This window comes from Eptatretus burgeri, chromosome 2 (assembly GCF_056783735.1).
Source record: "Eptatretus burgeri isolate ZD-2024b chromosome 2, Ebu_testis_v1, whole genome shotgun sequence".
NCBI lineage: Eukaryota > Metazoa > Chordata > Myxini > Myxiniformes > Myxinidae > Eptatretus > Eptatretus burgeri.
The window spans coordinates 64238128-64262920 of NC_140962.1; the positions used below are offsets into that span (position 1 = coordinate 64238128).

Below are 24793 nucleotides of genomic sequence, written 5' to 3' on the forward strand. Positions count from 1 at the left end.
ACGTAGGCCAAAGGTCAACAACTTAGGTGAGATTTCTAAAATCCTCAATTTTCTTCCGATTGACTTGAAAATATTTCAAGTCCCTGAATTCAACTCGCCAATTATTTTTGAGGTCAACATAGACCAAAAGGTCAACAGAGGCCAAAGGTCAACAACTTCGGTGAGATTTATGAAATCCTCAATTTTCATCCGATTGACTTGAAATTTGAAGAGGAGTTGCATATTTAGTCAATGAATTCAACCACCGATTGTTTTTGAGGTCAAATTTGTTTAATGGATTTTGCAAGTATCGTGCTCTGCACGACGTCTTCTTGTTTTCTTGTTTGTTTGTTTGTTTGTCTGGGCGATATCTTAGCCATCCTTGGAACTATAATGCTGAAATTTGGGGTCAAAAGTGAAGATGTGCTTTGGCAAAAATAGTATTTTTATTTTTTGATTAATCAATTAATTGATTACTTACTTAATTACTGTATATTTATTAATCCCTTATTTATTTTCTTTCTCATCTGGGCCATATCTCAGGCACCCTTTGAGCTTGGAAGCTGATATTTAGGCACGACAGTGAACAAGTCATTTGACTATAAAGGGCATTTTTGATTTATTGATTAATCAATTCATCGATTAATTATTTATTTTTCGACGAATTACTTAATTTTCCGAGTTACAGATTTGGATGAAACAGTGGTGGTTTAGGTTTGCTCTTCAGCAAATGATTGAGAAATCAAATATTTTCCAACTATTATCTCTCTATAATTCCAGCAATGTGTGTGTGTGTGTGTGTGTGTGTGTGTGTGTGTGTGTGTGTGTGTGTGTGTGTGTGTGTGTGTGTGTGTGTGTGTGTGTGTGCGCGCGCGCGCGCCTCTGTCTGTCTGTCTGTCTATCTGTTTGTTTGTCTGCGACCGCCGTTTCTCGACGACTGCCAGTCCGATCTGATTGAAACTTGCCAGGAATATTGCTGGGGCCCCGCAGATGTGCCTTTTCGAGGTTTGAAGTCCATCGGACGAGCGGTTCCCAAGTTCCGGCCATTTATCTGTCGACCAATGACAAGACACGGTGCTATGACGTCATTATTTAATATTTTTTTTTATTATTATTTTTTTTTTTTGCACGATTGACGGTCCGATCTGATTGAAACTTGCCAGGAATATTGCTGGGGACCCACGGATGTGCCTTTTCAAGGTTTGATATTAATCGGAGGAGTGGTTCCCAAGTTATGGCCATTTATCTGTCGACCAATATCTGCGAGAGAGTGGACGGGAAAGGGGGGGATGAGAGTGGGGGCGAGAGAGGAGGGGGGAGAGAGGAAGGGCGAGACTAGAGGGGGAGAGGGGGCAAGAGAGTGGGGAGAGACAGGGGAGGCAAGAGAGGGGGCGAGAGAGGGGGGATGAGAGTGGGGGCGAGAGAGAGGGGCGAGAGAGGGGGCGAGAGAGAGGGGGCGAGAGAGGGGCGAGAGAGGGGGTGAGAGAGGGGGCGAGAGAGGGGGCGAGAGAGGGGGCGAGAGAGAGGGCTACATATACTGGCACGCACCTACGGGCCTGTACTAGTTTATTTTAATTCCGCAATTAATCACTGAATCAATCAATTATTGCACACCACTCACTCCAAATCCGTCTCCACGTGCTGCACGGCCACATTGCTGGGACACCCAAGACGCCCCCCCCCCCCGCAATGTTGTGCACTGGAGGATTTATTTATTTATTTGGCACGAGGGCTGTGTACTTTGTACCACTACTTGGTATTCCTCTACTTCCTCATCCGTTATCCATCATGAACCCAATTATTGTTAAAACCCAGTTAGTATTTCATTATTTTCCATTAAAAAAATCATCTTGAATGAGTTATCTAACTGAAGTGGACACACTCAAGTTAATCACAATGCTTCCTTTCAAATAACTGATGCAGGGGGAGGCCATGAGGTCCATCAAAGCCTGTGCTATTATTACCAACCTATGGTTGCTTATCCATTGCCTATCCTTTGCAAATGCTAAGCAAGGAAGCAGCACAGTACCATTTGGAAAGTCTTTAGTATGATCGTGGCCGGGGTTCGAAACGCTGTCCTCTCAGACTCAAAGTGGACGCTCCAACCATGATGGTACCGAACTGTTTAACCATTGTATTTGACTGCGAGCTCAAGTAGAGATCTTTGAATGGGAGACCTTATGGAAGGCTGATGTTATTGACTGATGGAGTGCAGAATGATCCCATGGTGTGTTTTGTGAAGAGTAGACTACTTATCAGTGGTAGAGGTGAAGTGCTGCTGGAACGCACCGGAGCGGCGCTCCGACACCTCAATCCATCCAAGGTGGAGCTTGGTATAAAACCCATATATCATGATAATCCAGTTTTCCACCCTTCAGGAAACGAAAAATTACGTTTTTTTGGCAAAAAATCTGTTTCGGTTTATGTTTTGATATCTTATAAAATTTCCCATTGCTTCCAAGAATCAAGTGCCATGGAGGAGTTTGATTCATTAAAGTTACCTCCACATATTACCCCACATGCTGGAGTACAAAAATCATCGATTAATTATTTATTAACCAGCATTCCCTTGCTCAGACAAATGTAATGTTACCCCCCCCCCCACTCATTGTTTCATCATCTATCTATAATTACAGCAGTGTGTGTGTGTGTGTGTGTGTGTGTGTGTGTGTGTGTGTGTGTGTGTGTGTGTGTGTGTGTGTGTGTGTGTGTGTGTGTGTGTGTGTGTGTTCGTGTGACCGCTGTTTCTCGACAACCACTGGTCTGATCTCATTGAAACTTGTCAGGTATATTGCTGGGGCCCTGAGCATGTGCCTTTTCAAGGTTTGATATTAATCGTACAAGCGGTTCCCAAGTTATGGCCATTTATTTACCAAACCAATGACAGGACATGGTGCTATGACATCACAATTGACGTCATAATTCTTCTTCTTCGTTTGATATGACGTCACAATTGACGCTGGTGTTTTAAAAAAAATTTGCAAGTACGGCCACGCACTAGTACTGAACACATTGAACATCATGTATACCAAGTTGAAAATGCTGTACATTTTGATGATAAATTTCTCAATATCAGCCATGCCAACGTCAATGTTGTGAACAAGATCTTTCAATAGGTTTTATATGCACAGAGGGCATGACTATCTACAATTTGGTACCATCTGTGCATATCTCAAGTAAATATTAAATGCCTGAATTGAAACATCACGAATCACGTGCATGACTAGCCACATGAATATGCCATAAAGTCGGTTATTGAAACCTTCAGAGAATGACAACCGGACTTGTCTAGTCCTCAAAGGTACTCTCCAGCCAAATAAGTGGGTTTTCGGTGTGTACACTGATGTGTGAATGAAATCACGATGTATAAATCGCTTTGTTGAAGTTGTTTTTTTCAGTCACACACGAAATGCCTTATTCAACGTACAAAGTTGTGGATGGGCTCTCTTGTGCTCTATATGACGGACCCAATGGTATAGTTCGCGGCAGTAAAACATTATTTTAGTGTGTTGTTGTTTATTCGCTAAATTTTTCTCCTCCCGCACTGCAAGGTATATCCTGTATATGTTAAACGTAAACGCTTGGCAAATGTACATACATTCTGTGGTATAAAGTGCAGGATATAAATTTTAAAAGGACCAACACGGAACCGGAAGTGCCTAAACGGACGACGTCCCCTTCCTTTCCATTGATTTTAAATGATCCTCCAGTCTTATTTGTTCATCTTTTAACAATGGGATTCCTCACAATATTGAAGAAGATGAAGGAAAAGGAAAGGGAAGTTCGTATCCTGATGCTGTATCCTTATTGTGTCATTTTCTAATCCGTTTTGTTTATTTATTTTTAATGTTCTAGAGCTATTTTAATTTGTTTTCATGTCGGCCATGGTTCGTACTTGCAGCGATACAGGGTTGTTTATATTTACTAACCCCAAGAGGAAGGGGATGGTGATTCAACCCACAGACTCTCGGTCAAATCCACCAGAGAGATGTGTCCAAAATGCGAGTTGTGCTCGAAACTCACAGGTCGCTCGGCGAGTGACGTCACAGTTTCACGCTCTGTGACGTCAACAAATCTCGATCATGCTCGTGGAAGAGTGGCGTCACGGAGGGTAAAACTGCCGTCATGCTCGTGGAAGTGACGTCACGGAGGGTAAAACTGCCATCATCCTCGTGGAAGAGTGACGTCACGGAGGGTAAAACTGCCGTCATGCTCGTGGAAGAGTGACGTCACTGAGGGTAAAACTGCCATCATGCTTGTAGGAGAGCGACGTCACCGAGGGTAAAACTGCCGTCATGTTCGTGGGAGAGTGACGTCACTGAGGGTAAAACTGCCATCATGCTTGTAGGAGAGCGACGTCACGGAGGGTAAAACTGCCATCATGCTCGTGGGAGAGTGACGTCACTGAGGGTAAAACTGCCATCATGCTTGTAGGAGAGCGACGTCACGGAGGGTAAAACTGCCGTCATGTTCGTGGGAGAGTGACGTCATGGAGGGTAAAACTGCCGTCATGCTCGTGGGAGAGTGACGTCACGGAGGGTAAAACTGCCGTCATGCTCGTGTGAGAGTGACGTCACGGAGGGTAAAACTGCCGTCATGCTCGTGGGAGAGTGACGTCACGGAGGGTAAAACTGCTGTCATGCTCGTGTGAGAGTGACGTCACGGAGGGTAAAACTGCCGTCATGCCCGTGGGAGAGTGACGTCACTGACGGTAAAACTGCCATCATGCTTGTAGGAGAGCGACGTCACGGAGGGTAAAACTGCCGTCATGCTCGTAGGAGAGCGACGTCACGGAGGGTAAAACTGCCGTCATGCTCGTAGGAGAGCGACGTCACGGAGGGTAAAACTGCCGTCATGCTCGTAGGAGAGCGACGTCACGGAGGGTAAAACTGCCGTCATGTTCGTGGGAGAGTGACGTCATGGAGGGTAAAACTGCCGTCATGCTCGTGGGAGAGCGACGTCACGGAGGGTAAAACTGCCGTCATGCTCGTGGGAGAGTGACGTCATGGAGGGTAAAACTGCCGTCATGCTCGTGGAAGAGTGGTGTCACGGAGGGTAAAACTGCCGTCATGCTCGTGGAAGAGTGGCGTCACGGAGGGTAAAACTGCCATCATGCTCGTGGGAGAGCGACGTCACGGAGGGTAAAACTGCCGTCATGCTCGTGGGAGAGTGACGTCACTGAGGGTAAAACTGCCGTCATGCTCGTGGTAGATTGACGTCACTGAGGGTAAAACTGCCATCATGCTTGTAGGAGAGCGACGTCACGGAGGGTAAAACTGCCGTCATGCTCGTAGGAGAGCGACGTCACGGAGGATAAAGCTGCCGTCATGCTCGTGGAAGTGACGTCACGGAGGGTAAAACTGCCGTCATGCTCGTGGGAGAGTGACGTCATGGAGGGTAAAACTGCCGTCATGCTCGTGGAAGAGTGGTGTCACGGAGGGTAAAACTGCCGTCATGCTCGTGGAAGAGTGGCGTCACGGAGGGTAAAACTGCCATCATGCTCGTGGGAGAGCGACGTCACGGAGGGTAAAACTGCCGTCATGCTCGTGGGAGAGTGACGTCATGGAGGGTAAAACTGCCGTCATGCTCGTGGGAGAGTGACGTCACTGAGGGTAAAACTGCCATCATGCTTGTAGGAGAGCGACGTCACGGAGGGTAAAACTGCCGTCATGCTCGTAGGAGAGCGACGTCACGGAGGATAAAGCTGCCGTCATGCTCGTAGGAGAGCGACGTCACGGAGGGTAAAACTGCCGTCATGTTCGTGGGAGAGTGACGTCATGGAGGGTAAAACTGCCGTCATGCTCGTGGAAGAGTGGCGTCATGGAGGGTAAAACTGCCATCATGCTCGTGGGAGAGCGACGTCACGGAGGGTAAAACTGCCGTCATGCTCGTGGGAGAGTGGTGTCACGGAGGGTAAAACTGCCGTCATGCTCGTGGAAGAGTGGCGTCACGGAGGGTAAAACTGCCATCATGCTCGTGGGAGAGCGACGTCACGGAGGGTAAAACTGCCGTCATGCTCGTGGGAGAGTGACGTCATGGAGGGTAAAACTGCCGTCATGCTCGTGGGAGAGTGACGTCACTGAGGGTAAAACTGCCGTCATGCTCGTGGGAGAGTGACGTCACTAACGGTAAAACTGCCATCATGCTCGTGGGAGAGTGACGTCACGGAGGGTAAAACTGCCGTCATGCTCGTGGAAGAGTGGCGTCACAGAGGGTAAAACTGCCGTCATGCTCGTGGGAGAGTGACGTCACTGAGGGTAAAACTACCGTCATGCTCGCGGGAGAGCGACGTCACGGAGGGTAAAACTGCCCTCATGCTCGTGGGAGAGCGACGTCACGGAGGGTAAAACTGCTGTCATGCTCGTGGAAGAGCGACGTCACGGAGTGTAAAACTGCCATGAACTGACGGTTGGACACAAACCAGGCTGTGAATGGACAGCAGAAGGGAGGATGGAAATGCAGTAAAGTGCAAGTAAGCAGTGTGGAGCAAAGTTAGTGTTAACAGGGAGAGATGGGTTTATAATGTTGGGAGATGGAAAGTTGAGTCAGAAGCATAGTTGTTTGTCTGCCTTGACGTCATCCTTCTCGAGTGGCCTGGATAATGCTGGTAAAACCACAATATTGAAGAAGTTTAATGGAGAAGACATCAATACCATTTCTCCAACGTTGGGCTTCAATATCAAAACGTTGGAGCATCAAGGGTATGCCGTCATGGAACAGGATTGTACGATTTGGGGGGGAAAATGTAGTTTGTTCTTAACTTTTCCTTCAACTCTAAAGTTTACTTCTTCCTTTCCATTTATATTCTTTCTGAAGCACAAACCCAATATGTGGCTGACTACAACTTACTGGCTTGATTGAAGGAAACGCGTGATGTGCTCAGATATTTGTTTAATTTAACAACCAGACTCCGTGGTGGAATGGTTCGACCGTCCGCTCTGAATCTGCGAGGTCCGAGGTACAAACCCGGGCCGAGTCGTACCGAAGACTTTAAAAATGGGACATGTGGCTTTCCCTGATTGACGCTCAGCATTCAAATGGATAGAGAACGGAGAATCCCCTTCGGTTGATTGTCTGGGCGTCCATGGGGAGGAAAGAATTCCCCCTTAGGATATACCCCACTACCTGTTGTTGGCTTAATGGTTCGGGTTGGTGGGCTTGAGATTTTAGGGTCCTGAGTTTGAATCCCGCTTTCACCGTTGAATCAATACCAGGTGGGGTTGACTCGGCATGTTGTCCTTCTGAGGTCGCCCCTACCAGGCTGATTGACCGGTGTTGTCCCACCCACCCCTCCTCCTCCTGGGCCTTCATTCCCCTAAGTATGCAGCTATGTTTGTTTTGTGGAATCCTTTCAAGTTATGAAAATTGAGTAATCATGAACCTTCCCACTGTAAAATATAGGAGATTCATGTTTAATCCAAGTATGTACTGTACTGTACTGTACTGAGCTTAAACCAATTCTTCATTCGGTCTAAAAAGAAGAATATGACAAATGGGCTGCTGTTGGTCGGTCCATTGTGTAATTAAGTGATCCTGTCCAAAAGTTTTGTGAATGTTGCTGGATGTGAAATCTTCCACAGATAACTGGTGGATACTTTAAAGGTTTATATCCTGGCAGATTCTGTTTGTGAATTCGCGTTATACATTAAATCTATGGCGCGTCCGTGCCATCCCGACATCTGAAATCGACCAACTTCCTGATACTGAGGGCAACATGTTGAAACTTGGTGATGCTTCAATGCCCCAAGAACGTTACCCCGAGGGTGATCGCGTCACCCCCCCTCCCACCCTCACTCCCTCCCACAGTCACGTGCATCACACACAGAGTTCTGACAACTCAACAAAAAAGCCTCAGCTGCCCCCTCCCAACTCTGTCCCATCCTTTCTCTCCACAACCAAGTCCTCACCCTTTCCCTACCAAGCCTAAGGAATCGATCCCCTCCCCCCACTCAAACCTTCAAACCCCCATACCTCCCACTGAAAGTCTTCAACCCCCACACCTCTTTCCCCTTCCAGAGTTGTCCCATCCTTACTCTCACTCTCCTCGCACTCAAAAGCAAACGAGCATTCCCACGTCAAAACGGCAGAAAATGTTAACGTTTTCTGCTCCCCTATTGTGCCATCACCGACTTCACAGAAACCCCTGACACAATCGCGTGTTCAACTCACAATTTCAGAAAATAGTCAAATAACAGCAAACCCGCATAACCTCCATCGTAAAAGCGCTGCTCGAGAGAATAGGTAAATCTAAAGGGTTCCTTAATTGGTCGCCGTAGCATAGAAATTGTTGGTTGGAGTCAGGCGAACTGTCGAACCAATAGGTGGAACTCACACGGACAGTTGGACAGGCACACGGCTACATTAATGGTATATATATATATACATATATGAGGGTGACTCTTGCCTGGGGTATCCTATGAATCTCAGCTATTCTCCAGCCACAAATGCTCAGTCTAATGATGCACAAGTGGTTGTTTTGTGGCTGCAGGCTTAAAATGAACATATGGGATGTTGGAGGTCAGAAGTCTCTGCGGTCATACTGGAGAAACTACTTCGAGAGTACGGATGGGCTTGTGTGGGTCGTCGACAGTGCAGACTGCCGACGTTTTGAGGACTGCCGTCAAGAACTTGCAGTCCTTTTGCAAGAAGAGGTCAGGATTTTCTTTCACATCTCATCAGCTTGATAAGTAGCTTTGGCATTCAATTTGGAATGAATTCATTTGTTTAGCATCTGATGCTTTGGCTTTTCGCTCACAGCAGGCACAGTTGTTAATTTGTTGAAATGTTCCAAAGAGATTGAACAATTGGCTTCACTGCGCGATGACGCATACAGTTCTGTGGTTTGTGAATCCAGTACAGTAGATTGTTGGTTTGAAGCCCAGGATTATCCTTTAATACCGTTTCAAACATCTCAGACTTTAATACCGAGTTGGGGGCATCCTCGCGTGATTTTCTGGATGCAATCGGGGCATGTTAACCTTTACAAACATTTACATTGCCGGTATTACGTCGACGACAAAATGTTGAAGCTGTGCGTGATTATTTAGAAAACGATCTGACATGAAATGGCGGTGAATCTTAAGGCCCAGTCACACCTTGACGTTTTAGCCAGGAATGGCAACGTATAAAAACGCACGTAAAACGTTGGCGTACGCTGAAGTTTTGAGGTATTTTTTAAAGTTTTGGTCGTATTCATAACATGTTGGGCGTATGCATAACGTATTAGTAACGGGCACAGAAAGTTTCGTTGTGTTAAAGATAACTTGTACCAACGAATGCTTAGCCTGTTGACGGCGTTCACAACCTATGCCCAACGATAGTTTAACTTAGTCATAGCGCGCTGCACGTATCGCCGACGAACTCATGGCGTTCTCTGTTAAAAAGCTGCCGCTCGCCGATTTAAATCATAACCGCCTGAAAATTGGAAGTGTCAACATCGCAGTCACACCTTGACGATTTAGCCAGCGTATGCCGACCTATGAAAAATGTGTCAACGCTGGGACACGTCGAATACGGTATGGGTAAGTTGTGTATACGTTAGCAGCACGATGAAAAACAATGAAGTACGCTGGCATATTACGTGGTGCGTCTAGTACATCGTGAAATTTCAAGCATGCTGAAAATTTTACAACGTACTCGACGTATGGCTCACAAGTTCCGCATACGCTGGCATAAGTTCTCGGCACGCTCCGCAATCGTTTACACACGTCGGCCACACGTTACTTGTAAGTTACTCATAAGTCGAAACACGTCGAGGTAATGTTTAGGATACCCGAAACTTAATTTTTAACCTACGAGTAGCGTGCTTTGAACCTATGTGTAACGTATCTCAAACGCACATTGGCGTACGCAGACAAATTTGATTGACGTCTTCTGGACGACCACAGAACTTACTGAACGTGTTTCTAACTTACAGCTACCGTGTAATGGCGTATTGGCAGTGTTTAGGGGAATTGGTATATACAAATGGGCTTCACAAGAGGAACCCGTCAGTGTTCCTGACTCCATGTTGAGTAGATGTCAATGTCACTGGCAGTAGTAGTAGTAGTAGTAGTAGTAGTAGTTCGAGAGAATTTAGTGATCTCGATGTTATTATTAGTAGTAGTAGTAGTAGTTAGAGAGAATTTAGTGATGTCGATGTTAGTAGTAGTTCGAGAGAATTTAATAATGCCGATGTTATTAGTAGTAGTAGTAGTCGTAGTTCGAGAGAATTTAGTGATGTCGATGTTGGTAGTAGTAGTAGTCGTACCTTCAAGTAACGTGTTGCAAAGTGTGAACAACGTTCGTGTAGCGTGCTTACAAAACTTTACTCATAGGTTAGAAATAAGTTTCGGGTACGCTAAACATTACCTCCACGTGTTTCGACTTATGAGTAACTTACAAGTAACGTGTTTCAACGTGTGTCAACGATCGCATAACGTGCCTACAACTTGTGGCCAGCGTAGCGGAACGTGTGTCATACGCCGGCATACGTCGTAAAATTTCAAGCATGAAAAAAATTGGGGAAAACCCAAAAGTTCAACGTTTAAAGCCAGCGTACTACCACTTGTGGCAGTGTTTTTCAGCGTGGTCTTAACATATACAAAATGTACCCATAACGTATTCGACGTGTACCAGCGTTTTACACAAATTTTTGCAAAAATCGGCATAAGCTGGCTAAAACGTCAAGGTGCGACTGGGCCTTTACCACTTTTAATCGCGAGAGCGAGTTCTTCTGGGCGGACCACCATTGGCGTGTACCAGAAGGTGAACGTATACCACGTGACACGGTCCACCTAATCACTTTACGTTGAATTCCTGTTTATACCAATACACACTTAAAAAAAAATTGCTCATTTGAGGTGAGCCATCTACGAACCCGTCGGACGCGGGTACTCTGCGAGCGATATTTTCTCCACAGTGCTGCCCCCACCCCTCCCCATCCTCGTTTTAACACAAAAAGTATTAGATAGTCTGGTTAGCTCATGTTTTTTTGGAAAAAAAAGCTGGGGGATACTGTAATCGGCTCTGTCTGTCTCTGTCTCCATCCATCACGCTGTCTCCTAAATATGTGGGCAGAAATTCACCAAACTTGGGAGTTATGATCGCCACATGGCATCGAAGTGTAAGAGCTGTATCACTGGGGCCCTGGGATGGGGTCAAAAGGTCAAATAGCAAAAACTGCAATTACAGGCATATTTTAAAACATTTTTTTCATGAAACTGTAAATGCAATCAACATTGGGGGATGCATGAAATGTGTAAATTTTTTGGACATGACCCCCAGCTCATGCCCCAGAGGGTGGGGACGTGGGGTCACAGGGGTCAAAATTTGATATTGGGTCATTCCTGGTGGAACTTTTGGCCATCTTTCAACTTTGCTTGAGGTGGGAAGCACAGGGATTTGTGATGGCATGCAATCAACCTCACTCTAGTTCAGTGGTTCCCAACCTGTGGTACACGAGGGCCTTCCACGTGGTTCGCGAGCACTTTCGGGCTCAACTTAAAAAAAAAAAGATTAAAAAAAAAAAATGAAGAAAAAAAATAAAACAGCTGCTGCTGTGCCAGGAGCTATCCAGTACAACAAAAGGAAAGGATGTTTTCAACCTTTTGGATAATTTCTTCAAGCATAATGAACTGGATTGGGGAAAGTTGGTCGGATGCACAACAGATGGGGCTCCGTCTATGCTCGGTCGAAAGTCAGGGTTTCAAGCCCATGTGAAAGCTGTGTCACCAAACGCCACCGGTGTCCATTGTTTCATACACAGATTCGCCCTTAGCACGAAGGTACTCCCTCTAAATTTGTTATCATGCTTGAACCGATTAATCAAAATAGTTAATTTCGTCAAAAAATCCGCCCTGAATACTCGGCTGTTCAAACTGCTCTGTGAAGATCCCGGCTCCGACCACACCTGTCTCCTCAACCACGCAGAGGTTCGCTGGCTCTCCCGGGGGAATACGACGAGGCGTCTCTTTGAACTGAGGGACGAACTCCTCGTATTCTTCACGGAGAAAGAACGCTATTTTCAAAAAGATATGGAGGACGAGGAGTTTATCTCAAGGTTGGCCTACCTGTCGGACATTTTTGGGGTCTTCAACCACTTAAACCTGTCGTTCCAATGGCCCAACTGCACTGTCTCAGACTTCATCTCGAAGCTGGGTGCGTTTGTCCGGAAGTTCGACCTCTGGATCAAGAACGTGGAGAGCAAACGCTACGGAATGTTCGAACTCCTGACTACCCTTGAGAGTGAGCCCAATGATGAATTTTCCCAAGAAATCGTCCGTCACCTCTCACTGCTCAAGACAGAGTTGATGCATTACTTCCCAGACAGTACATGTTGTGCCGACATCACCAATCCGTTTTCCGTTGAACCAGGCGATCTGCCTGTCGGGACCAGGGAACAAGAGGAGCTCATAGATATCCAGGCTGACGAGACAGCAAAGACGAAGCACAAGGAATGCTCTCCTATGAACTTCTGGGTGACCATGGCCTCCTCGTACCTGACACTAGCCCGTCACGCTGTTCCCCAGCTACTGATTTTTCCCTCTACATGGGAGTGCGAGCAGGGGTTCTCAGCCATGACGACCATCAAGTGAAAGAGCCGGAACCATCTTGCTGCACCCGGGCATGATTTCCGATGTGCTGTGAGCAAAGTTATGCCCCGCATCGACCAGCTGGTGGAGAAGAAACAGATGCAGCCCTCGCATTAAATTTTGTTCTTTGTTGACAGTTAGTTCATTTGTGTGTTCCACTTGTGAATAAATTGATATCTTATCGAATCGAGTTTTTCTGGAACCAGGTGGTACATGGCGACGGTATGGGACCTCCAAGTGGTACTCGATCAGAAAAAGGTTGGGAACCACTGCTCTCGTTGAACTTGCACTACTTGGAAACACTGTTAATTTCCATTATGGGGTTAGGTTAGGATTGTGTATGGATGTGCATACTAGAATGAGCTGTACCGATTGGCTGAGCCTTAAAAAAATTTTTTATAATGAAACGTGGCATGTGACTTTCAACGACTTAACTCTGAAACAGAGGAAAAGGTAGCCCATGAAAACTTGTTGAAACCAACCAAATGAAAAAAAGTTATATTTTTTGAAATAATTAACACATAATTAACACATAAATATTTGCGCCATTATAATATTCAGCTACAACGCTGCCTCTGGCTACAACTGATTGGTCAGTAATCGTTGACTCGCCCTTTTTGCAGAAATTGACTGGTGCCACCCTACTGGTGTTTGCAAACAAGCAGGATCTGCCAGGTGCCCTGCGAGCGACGGACATCCGTGAGGTGAGCAGCAGCAACCAGTCGACGATGCATTTTATTTTAACGGCATCGATAAAGTTTTCATGTAATATGGACTAATTTGTTGCTGCAAAAAGGAAAAATGTAATTTTACATTCTTAGAATGAATGGCCATTTTACTTTTTATTTATTTATTACAGGCACTAAACTTGGACAACATCAAGATGCACCATTGGTGCATTCTTGAGTGTAGTGCGGTGACCGGGAACAACCTACTGGAGGGAATAGATTGGATGCTGGGTGACATCTCGAGCCGACTATTTACTGTGGAGTGACATGTATTGTATTTTCATGTCAAAGTTTGTTTTTTGGATTATGTGAGCAAGCAGGATGTCTCGCACGGCAACTCGATAAAATGGCTTATTCTCACTGATTATCTGGGTGTGCTGAGAGTTTTCCACCATCCAACATACACAATCTGTTTTGATTACCTGTTATTGGACAAAAACACCGTGCACACACCATCTGCCAAGGCTGGCTGTTGAGGAAATAGGCCGTTAATGTCATGAAAAATCCCAACTCGATTTTCATCATTCATTTGGAAGTACGACACGGAGTTACAATATTGTACTTCATTGCACGACTACGCAGTTATATTTATTGCACAAAACATGTTCGGAGAACAGGATTAAATGATCCAGTAAAATAAAAATAAAAATTCACCTTTTCATTGTTCTTGTGGCAATACCTGGTTTGATGTCGTCAATTGGACTTTTGCAACCTGCTCGAGGACTTCACTTGTCCTGCGAGCCACACATGCTGCACACCTGCGCTCAGTCGCTCTTACTGCATGACTTTGAACTGCTTCGTATTTTTTCACACCGTGTTCAATCTGACCTAAAGGAGCTATCATGGAATTCGGTGTCCCTTTATGGTTAAGCAGGCATAGGGTTTCAGGGATTGAGGAACCGAGCGCTACAGGGAGGTCTTGGAGGCTTGGTACAGGAAATGTAATCCGAATGATGTGCCGAACATCGTCCTCCCTTTGCTGTTCTCTTCTTTCTCGCAGTTGAATACAGCGATTCTTTAACAGTTGGAGTTTGTGCTCGTACTTCAGATTCCTGCAGATCAAAATCGTCGGTTCAATGCAACAGCACAGTACCATTGAAAAACATTACGACAGGGTTGCTTTGCACAAGTCGTGGCTATTATTGTTTGGGTGGAAATTGATACAAGCATAAGAAACTTAATGAGTAAAAGTTTTATTTTTTAGTTATTGCATGTGGTCTCATTATTGCCTCCAAAGGTGGAAGGATGTTTTCACCCCTGTTTGTTTGTTTGCAGGATATCTCAAAGTTGTGGATGGATTCGGATGAAACTTGATGGGTGTGTGTGTGTGTCGAGGATGAATTTATTCAAGTGATTCTTCACCATTGAGAGATTGGGCCAAAAACGATATACAGCATGATATTTCAAAAATGGATTGGGCCCGATATGTTCTCGTGGATCAGGCATAACAGGGGGGAGGTGTGCGCTCTTCCGAGTGCCCTTCTCGTTAGGAATGTAATCATTGAGAAAAGGTAGGCATCGGTCAATTTTGCTCGTAAACTTAAATCTGATTTACTTTGATGTTCGTATTATTACGACCAGAAACAACCGTGCCTTATGGGAGTGGCACATTAGGGGTGGCCAACCGAGCTTAGTAGACCATTCCCATACACATTAATGCTTAAAAACCTAACTGGGCACACTCCAAGTACAACCACCAAATTTCAACTCTGTCCAGCGGTTTAGGAGTGCATATGAAGACACAGTTGTTACGTGTCCACCTCGAGGTACCGAAGCAAGTGCACAAATTACCTGGAGGAGGTCATGGCAGAAAAGAAATAAGGACACAAATGTGCCCTGTATTTTGTTTTACAGGTGAAACTTACGTACGACAAGAAACAAGGGTATTTTATTTAAATCGTTATTAATCCTACTGTCTACCTTTATAGAAACAATAATACTGATAAAAAATAACCCTTCATGGCTTTCCTATGAATCCCCAAATTAAAGTAAAAACGTCACAGATGACTTAAACTCACGACTTGAGGCGGCAACTTGTCTCAGGTAACCAGTTTGGAAAATAAACCCCAGCAGGTTATAAATGGGAGAAGGGTTGGCTCTCAGCATGTTTGAAAGGATCTTGCCCAGTGGGTGCGCAAAGGGTGAAAGCCTTCTAACACCGGAGCATGGAGAAGAACCCAAGTCCAAAGGTCATGCTGCCTCAGACAGAGGTTGAATTTGGGAGATCCAGGCTGTGAGGAGGGAGTGAAGGGCCAGGCAGGGTGCCGTACCGATGTAGGCCACCGAGGAGATGCCTGCTTTGAAGTGTCCGAGACAATAGCACGGTATTGGATTTGCCGAGTTGACCGAGCAGTAGATTAGAGCAACCAACATACAGTGAAGTGAAGTTAGTTCTTTGGAGTCAAGGAATGGGGTTGCTGAACCATTACAAGTTCGCATACAGTGGACCCCAGATTCCTACTTTACTCTTTCAATCGGTTTGGGTAATTTCGCCATGTAAAATTCAGCGCAGGAAGCCGCTCTTTCCCCTTCAACATTTTCCCCTCTTTCCTACTTGATGCAAGCTGCCAATGCTTTTCATATCTTTTACCAACTGCCCGTCTTTCAACTTCATTTTGTTGGGGTTTCTCGAGACCACGGCAGTGCCTTTGGTAGTGTATCTTGTTTTGTTGCCATTCCTGAGGCACCGTTCATGTCTCTTCTCTCATGTTTTTCTTGTCGAGGCCAATTCAGCCTTGGCAAGGTTCATTGGAACATTCGACATCTCCACAGGACACGAAACAGCTGAAACAATTATTTTAACCAGTATAATTGACTTTCATCCACAGCAAGATTATATGTTATACTGGGCCATAACCCTCTGGTGAAATAATACAATTAATATGTCCGTAACGTACAAGTCTCCAATTTCTGTGACATGTCCACCATGAGTGCACCAGAACACACATATATGCATGCACACACAGAGGTGGATACCTCGAGACCTGGAAGGGCTCCGTTCCACCTACTGAAACTGGCATATGGTGATAACAACCAACAACACACACACACGATTGTTTTCCGTTGGTGTCGACGATGTCACAAAATGTTCAGGTGAGGTGTTGGCCTCTGTGCATAAGGTCATGCGACTGAAGCCCTCTCCTTAATCCACACACACTCTGGCACACCTGGCAGATCCAATTTATAGGGAGGCTTATATTAAGCCTCCCCATATCGTAGGAAGCTTCATTATTGACATTCTTCAACATCTCAAATAGAAACTCATATGTAAGGAGTGCTTTTTTCAGTGTTCAAGTTTTTTAGGTAAGGCTATTAAAATTATTGATTTTACTAAAACCGAGGTGTTAAATTTCCATGTAAATTGCCAGTCCCACAGAAATTTACAAATGCATGGTGGCCATGAATGGTAAAAGTATGTCTTCATCTTCTGCAAGAGCCAAATGGGTGGCTGATTAAGCATGGGAACAAGTCTCTTGACGATGACTCAAAGTTTGGACAGCTAGCTGATGCAACCAAACCACAAAGTGTTTCCCACAATGAGATATTGTTGCGAATCTGGAAGCCATGAGCACACAACATACAGGTCCTATAGAACAGTTATATCGGTAAGTATGTGTTTTTTAGTGAGGGTCCTCCCCCCCCCTCCCCCCTCCGGCCTTCGTTTAATGGGTGAATAAATGCACATGCACTGTGAGTTATTTTGATAGTTAGGGTTTTTACATCACTCACAACTACGGCTCCTACATCTACAACTACAACAACGACAACCCTCAGCTCCCGGCAGTCTCCGCGCGCTTGCTAGTATGTGTTCGTGTTCGGAATTCGTTCGGGGATGGAATTCCATTCCCAAATATGGTCATGAACTGATTCGCTTGGCAGCGTGCCAAGTAAGGGAGTGCATCGTGTCCCACCCACTGAGGACAGGCCTCACCCGAACGAACCGCGCCCGAGGAGAGCGGGTCACGGGGAACGAACTGCGCCCGAGGAGAGCGGGTCACGGGGAACGAACCGCGCCCGAGGAGAGCGGGTCACGGGGAACGAACTGCGCCTGAGGAGAGCGGGTCACAAGGAACGAACAGCGCCCGAGAGTGATAAAAGGAACGGAGAGGAAATATTCGTCAGAATCTGCTCGAGCGAGAGAATCTGCTCAAGCGCGTGAATCTGCTGGAGCTCGGAGAGGAAGAATTTGTGCCCGTTCAAAACGCATCTCTCAAAGCTGGGCGAAAGGCATCTCGTCGCTGGCGTGCTCTGGTTCTCGGCTCGTCTTGTGGCTGGCGTGGTCCGCGTCTGGCTGCCCTGGTTCCTTATTGGCCAACTGGTGCTCCGGGAAGGTGCGGACGTCGAGCGGCGCGGCCAGGTGGCCTGCTATATTTTCGTCCCTCAGCTCGTCTTCCCTCCGAGCTGAAAGGATAATAAAGACCATTTTTGGGTCCGTTTCTTTTGGGTGTGTGGGCCCGTCTATAAGTAGGAATTGTCCAAGTGCTCTTTGCTGTACATACTTTCATCTCTATAGTCGGATAACTCTGCTTCTTGCATGCTCCCCCCTTTCCCCCATTATAAATAAATACATTTGTTAAATGTATCAGCTCGCTTCTGTGTTTCTTCCATTGGCTTAGCATGGCGCGTGTTGGTGAATTACAAAGGCTGTTGCCGCTGTAAATGTACATTTGGACTGACAGAACTTCGGCAACCATCCGCTCGGGCTGCGCACGGGTCGGGCACGCTAACGGCTCGACTCGTACGAGAGCCGTCGAGGGTGTGAATACTCGGTAGCTCGTCACGTAGATCTCTTGGTATTTTGAAGATTGGCAAATAACCCTGTACCACGTGGTGGAATTATTGACGATTCACGGTCCGGTAAAGGACCCGTACACCCTCGGAGTTTTGCGACAGGTACGATCTGGATTCCGGCTGTTCAGTAGAGCCGACCCAACTGCTCCACCTAGCGGTTGTGCTCGCAGCCGATACCCGGCCCGCAACAATATTACTGAAGGCCACATAACCACAGAACTTGGAATTTCACAAAGGAGTGTTTTTGCATTGACCCACAAACACTTGGGAATAAACAAGGGCAAGATGAGACCCCCAACCCTCAGCACTCAAGCTGAAACAAACAGCACTGAAGCTCAGCATCTTGTTTAAGATTTTGGAACGAATCACCTCACTTTTTTGCTCGATTGGTAATTGTTGACAAAATGTGGCTTCACACATTCTTGAAACAAAAGATCTTGAAACCAAATTGGAATCTATGCATCGGAAGCAGTGATCACTGCCACTGAAAATTTGCATCCAATCGTTTGTCAGCAAGATAATGTTTTCCGTTGCATTGTGAAGCCAAGGGGATCTTGCTTCTGGACAATATGCCTTACAAAACTAAAATCTCAGGACAGTAGCATGCCAACATCATGCAAAAATGCAGCAGGCCAATACGGACAAACCTCGAGGGATGTTGGCCAAAAGGTAATGTTGTGTTTACAACCCCACTCCACAACCACAAATTACCACTGTCAAAACAGTCGTTTCACGTTTGCTGAGCGGTTTTCACCACCTTGGGACTCAAAACACGTTCTGACACCATGCCGGTTATTACCTCTGCCACTGAAGGTGGACGGAAGTTATGCATTCACCCGTTTGTTTTTCTGTCTGTCTGTGAGCAGGATATCTCAAAATGTTGTGGACGGATTCGGATGAAACTTGGTGGGCAGGTTGGGTGTGTGACAAAGACCAATGGATTAGATTTTGGTTTCGGTCCGAATGCAGATCCAGATACAATAACTTTTAATTTTTTTAAGTGATTCTTCACCATTGAGATATGGTGCCAAAAACAATATACAGTATAGCATGATATTTCATAAGGCTGTGGATGGATTATGACAAAACTTGGTGGTTGAGTTGGGTAGGTGACTAGAACGAGCCGATTAGATTTTGGATAAGATCCGGATGCAGATCAGGCCGATATCAGTGAGCACAGTGAAGATCCCAGCTTACAGGCACGCTCCCAGCACCAATCGTTGGCCGAGTGTCAGAAGCTGCCAGCAGGCCAATCACCAGGCCTGATGTGGTGGCCTGGTTGTTTCAAGCCCAAATCTGGTCTAACTTCAGATGAGGGGGAACACCAGATAAGATATCCTTACTTTATCTACTGTACCACTAGTTTGGACCAAGTATTTACCACCACACAGGCTATGCATCAGACAACTTCATTCTAAACACATTTATACAGGGAATTATGTGAAACCATACATGAGCACATGGACCATGCTAATTCTTACCTCTTACTATTATTATTCTCCCCTGCCCCCCCATGAACTTAACAGTATCTTCTTCCATGACAATGCACTAGTGCACTAAGCCTGTGTTGTACAGACCACCATTCGTGACTGACTACGAGCAGTTGTCAATTATATGATCTGTCCTTTAAAATCTCACTTGTGTGGCCAACGATTTGCCAATGCCACATAACTGACTGAAGCAAGCGTGGCATGGCTGAAGGAACTTGAAAAATTTTAACGGCATAAACAGTTTGACAACAAAATGGAGCAAGTACATCAAAATCGAGGGGTATGACGTTGAGAAGTTGAATTGGTGTGCCATACGACGATTGCGGGTATCTAGTTCCTCCATTTTTACCCCGTGGGGTCTCCCACCCCACGGGGTCTAAAGGCCCTGTCACACCTTGACGATTTAGCCAGCGTATGCCTGACGTATGAAAAATTTGGCTAAAACGCTGGCACACGTCGAATACGTTATGGGTACGTTTGTATACGTTAAGAGCACGCTGGCATACGTCGTAGTACGCTGGCATACGTCGTAGTACGCCGAGGTGTTAGACAAATTTTCCATGCTTGAAATTTTACGACATATGCCAGCGTATGACTCACACGTTCCGCATAACGCTGGCCATAAGTTGTAGGCACGTACGCGATCGTTGACACGTGTCGACACACGTTACTTGTAAGCTACTCATAAGTCGAAACGCGTCAAGGTAATGGTTAGCGTCAGTGTTCCAGACTCCCTGGGGATTTGTTTGTTTTTTTCTTCGGTATGACGGTGATGTTAACACTTCGATTTCTAGTGCGGTTATAATATAATATAATTAATAGGCTGCCGCTAAACGATTTCAATCATAACTGCACTATAAATCGAAGTGTCAACATCACTGTCATACCGAAGAAAAAATGAACCAATGTCACCCCCAGGGTGACCAGTATCTTGCCAAAATGTGAACATGAGTGACTTCTTTAAGGTCACACTGAGGTGAACAGAACTGCAATCCACTAGTAGCGACTCCTTGAGGAATATCTGCCTATGAGAGATTCCGATGATAATCGTTTTACAGAGTGACCATGAACAATACGTGTTTGCCTCATAACGTTAACCAATGACGTCATAATGGCTAAAGCTTGACATATCCAGAAAACACTCATCGAGGTGTTCAATTTGAGGTACTACAGGATATGGTTCCTAAAACTTGAAAATTTGACTTTGGGGTCAAATATGTTCGACCTTAGGCGCTAACCCTGAAGGTCAAGGTCGATCACAAACAAACACTAATAAACTGAGCGCTAAGCCATTTACTACATTCCCACAAAGTTTGGAGATGATTCGATGATAATTACTCACAAAGATGGGTTTCATCGAACTCCATAATTGACTTCAAAGTGACCTTGACCTTTATATTTTCGTACGGTTAATGGTATCTCTCCAGGACCGTTGTACATGAAATCAAGAGATTTTGATGAGAACTGAGGAAAAAAATTTTCATGAAAAATCCTTTTTTTTCGTCATGACATCATCAAATGACATCATAGCGTCAAACTTTTGACAGATCTGGAAAGCACTTATCAAGCGCTTTCATATGAGGTATTACTCGATATGGTATCCAAGATTTCAAAATTTGACCTTGGGGTCAAAAACTTTTGACCTCCAGTGCTAACCATGAAGGTCAAGGCTGATCTCCACCAAAAATTAACCAGCTGAGCGCCAGACCATGAACTATATTCCCATGAAGTTTGAAGACGATCCGATCAAAATTACTCAAAAAAATAAGGGTTTCGTCGACTCCCCTGATTTGCGACAAAGTGACCTTGACCTTTGACCTTGACCTTGAAAATTTTATGCGTTGAAAGGGACCTCCATCAGCCTCTGATATGCGAAGTTACAAAAATTTCCAATGATAACTGTGCTCTGCAGAGTGATCAATACGTGATTACAGACAAACAAAAAATAAAAATAAAAAACATACAAGCTCACTAACATATCTTGCAAAAACTTCGTTTTGGCAAGATAAAAATAATAATAAAAAAACCAGGGAGTCTGGAACACTGACACTAACCATTACATTGACGCGTTTCGACTTATGAGTAACGTACAAGTAACGTGTGTCGACGTGTGTCAACGATCGCGTAGCGTGCCTACAACTTATGCCAGCGTATGCGGAATGTGTGTCATACGTCGAGAAATTTTCAACATGCTGAAAATTTCTCGACGTACTCAGCGTACGACGACGATTTTTCGGCCTTTTCGGGCATGAAACTTGAGGTATCGATGAAATTTGAGTCTTAAAATGAACATATGGGATGTCGGAGGTCTGAAAAAGAAACCTTGGTCTCATCTCATGACTTGAAGGTGTGTAGCACAAGCAAAATACAATTTGAACCAAGCCAACTAGGGAAGTTAGCAATACAAACTTTCATTCATACCTGTAATTGATGGAGCCATCTTTGTTCTTATCCAGCCTTTCTAGTAGATAATTCGTCTGCACTTTGTCTATTGGGATGTTCAGTTTCTGAAACGGAATAAACCAGCATTTTGCACATAACAGGGATGAAGGCAAAGGTGAGAATGCGAAAACAACTACTGACGGACCCTGATATTCCTGGACCCCCTCATATTCATGGTTGATGAAATGCAACCTGCTTCTACATTTGTGGCCCTGCGTCTCATGTATTTGCGGCTTTTCACGTTTTCATGGTTTTTTTTTTCCAGGCGTATTTGCGCTTTTTTGTGGGAGTATTCGTGGATTTTCATGGGATTTTTTTTATTTTCCCTAATGAATCACGAACCGTCGGGAACCTATCTCCCTTTTTCCCATTGCAACAATGCCCCGACATTCGCGCATTTCCAGGAACGTATCCCCCGTGAATAGCGGGGTCTGACTGTACAGTAAGTACCTCCTGTTTTCGCTTGGTTTTTTTTTTTTTCATTCCGTTGCAAAACGATCTTATTTTGGGGTGTAGTTTGGGGTCTCATATCCTTTCCTTTCCTCCATCCACATCAACTGAAACCTCTTGTCAACATTTCAAAAAAGGGTCTCAAAGGGATTCTGCATGCATTGCAATGTTCACCACACTCAGTATTTTTTTGTTTAATCCAATGATGATCATCATCATCATCATCATGTAGATATGCCCTATGGAAAGCATTGGTGCTGCCGAAGCAGTTAATAGGCTACAATCCTGGATGGGTTGCCACTCCAACTCAGGAAGTTTTAATTTGTTCAGGGTGCTGATGATAGCTCAAATTTTCTGACCAATCCCATGCTGCATGAAAAGTGCTGGCTGTTTCTGGGAGGACGTCGACCTCATGTGTCATTCACGTTTTTATCCCCCGCCACGTGTCGGAAGGGGGATATTGTTGTCACCCGAGTCGTCCGTCCGTCCGTCCGGCCGGCCGGCTGGGCATCAACATTTATAGCTGTGAGTGCGATAACTCAAACTGTTCGCCATATCGATTTGAAATTTGAGTCACACATGTACCACCTGAAAAGGAAGAACCCCTGTTGATTTTGGGCGTGGCCGGATCCAAGATGGCCGATCTTGAAAAAAAAAAGTTTTTTGTAATAAATGGAAAACCGCTTATCTGATTTCAATTATTTTTGGTTACTATGCTCCTCACCCCTGGGGAACTTTTTCGAGATGATGACCAAACGGTGTCTTGTTTCCAATGCACCTCCCTCATTATCTGGAATATGTATGACCTTTTTCATTCAATGGTGGGGGGATTCCCCATCTCTGATGGTATATTTTACATTTATAGTTGCATTTTGTTGAACCCCTGTGTGCAAAAGTAGGTTCATCAAACTTTCAAACCCCACACCACTACCCCCTATCCCTACCATCACCACCCCTATCCCCATATACTTTCACAGGTACAAAGTTAACCAATGCATCAAAACCTTTCCTCCACACTTTATTACCATATTGCCACAGCTTCTTATTTCCAAAATGTAAACAGTGCAGAGTAGAAGGTAGGGGCCATTAATTATATATTATAAAAGGAGCCATTTTCGTCTGTGTGTGCATGTGAGTTCCACCCAATGGTTGGACAGTTTGCCCGATTCCCCCCACAATTTTGACACTACGGCCACCAATTTCGGAACCCTGTCGAATGACTTTAGAAATACCTTTTCTGTTTTTACTGTGGAGGTTATGCATGTTTGCTATTGTTTCCGACTATTTTCCAAAATTGTGCGTTGAACAGGCAACTGCGTCAGACAGGTTTTTATGAAGTCTGTGATGGCACGATAGGGGAGCAGAAAACATTACATATTCCAGTTTTGATGTGGGAATGCCTGTTTGCTTTTATGAGCAGGAGGAAGGTGTTATTGTCAAGTCAGGGCAGATTAGATCTGTGACTTGCTGCAGGTATCGTGTAAACTTGTACTAACCTGTTTCACAGTCGGGTTGTCAGCTACTAAACAGTTTACCCCACCAGGTTTCCTGGTGAGGAGGGTGTTTGGATATGGACACCCAGCAGGATTAAAAACAAAACCTGTTCAAGGGTGGAGGAGCTCCTTGTGAGCCAACGGACATCCATATCTCGTGCCCAACTGTGTTTGCAGACGTTCTCCTGCAGTTGGGTTACCTTTTTCTAGGAGGTTGGTGGCAGGATTTTCACTACAGCCACCGTAAAACACTTCATTCTTCAAAACACCAAAAAACGCAAAGAACACTGAAAACCCACTCTGTAGGAGTGCCTCCTGTGCAGCTGCCCTTTGCAAAGAAGCTCGCTGGGACTGGGGCAAAGCCTTCCGGACCCCATTCTTTCATCGGAGGAAAGGCATGGGGTAACCTTCCTGGGTTGGGTTTCAATAGTGATGGTCGGGGTGGTGCTGAGGTGTCATCCACCAAATGGCAGTCTCCTTAAGCTAACCTGAGGCGGTCCCTTCGGGTGGGTGCCTGGAATGTCCTACCCCCAAGAGAGGATGATCACCTGTCTCTGTTATCATCTGAGCTCCAGCGTTTGGACATCGGTATTGCAGCTCTCTCTGAGGTTCGGAGACCGGATAGTGGTGAGATCATGGTGGGTGGTTACACCTACGATTGGTCTGGTCGCTCTGACGGTTACCATTCCCAAGGAGTTTCTGTAGCTGTGTCCAATAAGCTGACTCCCATGATAAGTGCAGTAACACCAGTCAATGAGTGTATTATGAGACTGAGGATTTGTCATTGTTTGGGTGTCATTCCTCTGGTCTCTGTTTATGCTCCGACTGAGGCGAATGATCTCATTGGG

General features: G+C 45.3%; 2 protein-coding genes across 4 annotated transcripts in view; one reads left to right on the forward strand and one right to left on the reverse strand.

Moving 5' to 3' along the window:
• The first annotated feature begins 3603 nt into the window (after window positions 1–3603).
• ARL2 (ARF like GTPase 2) lies at window positions 3604–13945 on the forward strand. Its single transcript, XM_085869563.1, has 5 exons — window positions 3604–3777; window positions 6570–6680; window positions 8468–8630; window positions 13175–13255; window positions 13411–13945. Exons 1-5 carry the CDS (start codon window positions 3713–3715, stop codon window positions 13543–13545), a joined length of 555 nt encoding a protein of 184 aa, XP_085725689.1. The 5' UTR covers window positions 3604–3712; the 3' UTR covers window positions 13546–13945.
• Window positions 13836–24793, reverse strand: part of LOC147032187 (uncharacterized) — a 34526-nt gene continuing 23568 nt past the window's right edge. For 2 of the 3 annotated variants that reach the window (XM_085869556.1, XM_085869557.1), the window contains 2 exons: window positions 21982–22067; window positions 13836–14331 (listed from right to left, as the gene is read on the reverse strand). In XM_085869556.1, coding sequence (XP_085725682.1) covers window positions 13938–14331; window positions 21982–22067 — 480 coding nt within the window. In that variant the 3' untranslated portion in view covers window positions 13836–13937. The remainder of the gene's footprint in view (window positions 14332–21981; window positions 22068–24793) is intronic. The other variant, XM_085869558.1, reaches the window with a different exon arrangement.

Excerpts from the sequence above, each read along its gene's own strand:
- ARL2 (XM_085869563.1), top strand. The coding sequence starts at position 3,713 with ATGGGATTCCTCACAATATTGAAGAAGATGAAGGAAAAGGAAAGGGAA. Across the intron at positions 3,778-6,569 it reads GAAGTTCGTATCCTGATGCT|TGGCCTGGATAATGCTGGTA; the intron begins GTATCCTTATTG and ends ATCCTTCTCGAG. Across the intron at positions 6,681-8,467 it reads AAAACGTTGGAGCATCAAGG|GCTTAAAATGAACATATGGG; the intron begins GTATGCCGTCAT and ends TTGTGGCTGCAG.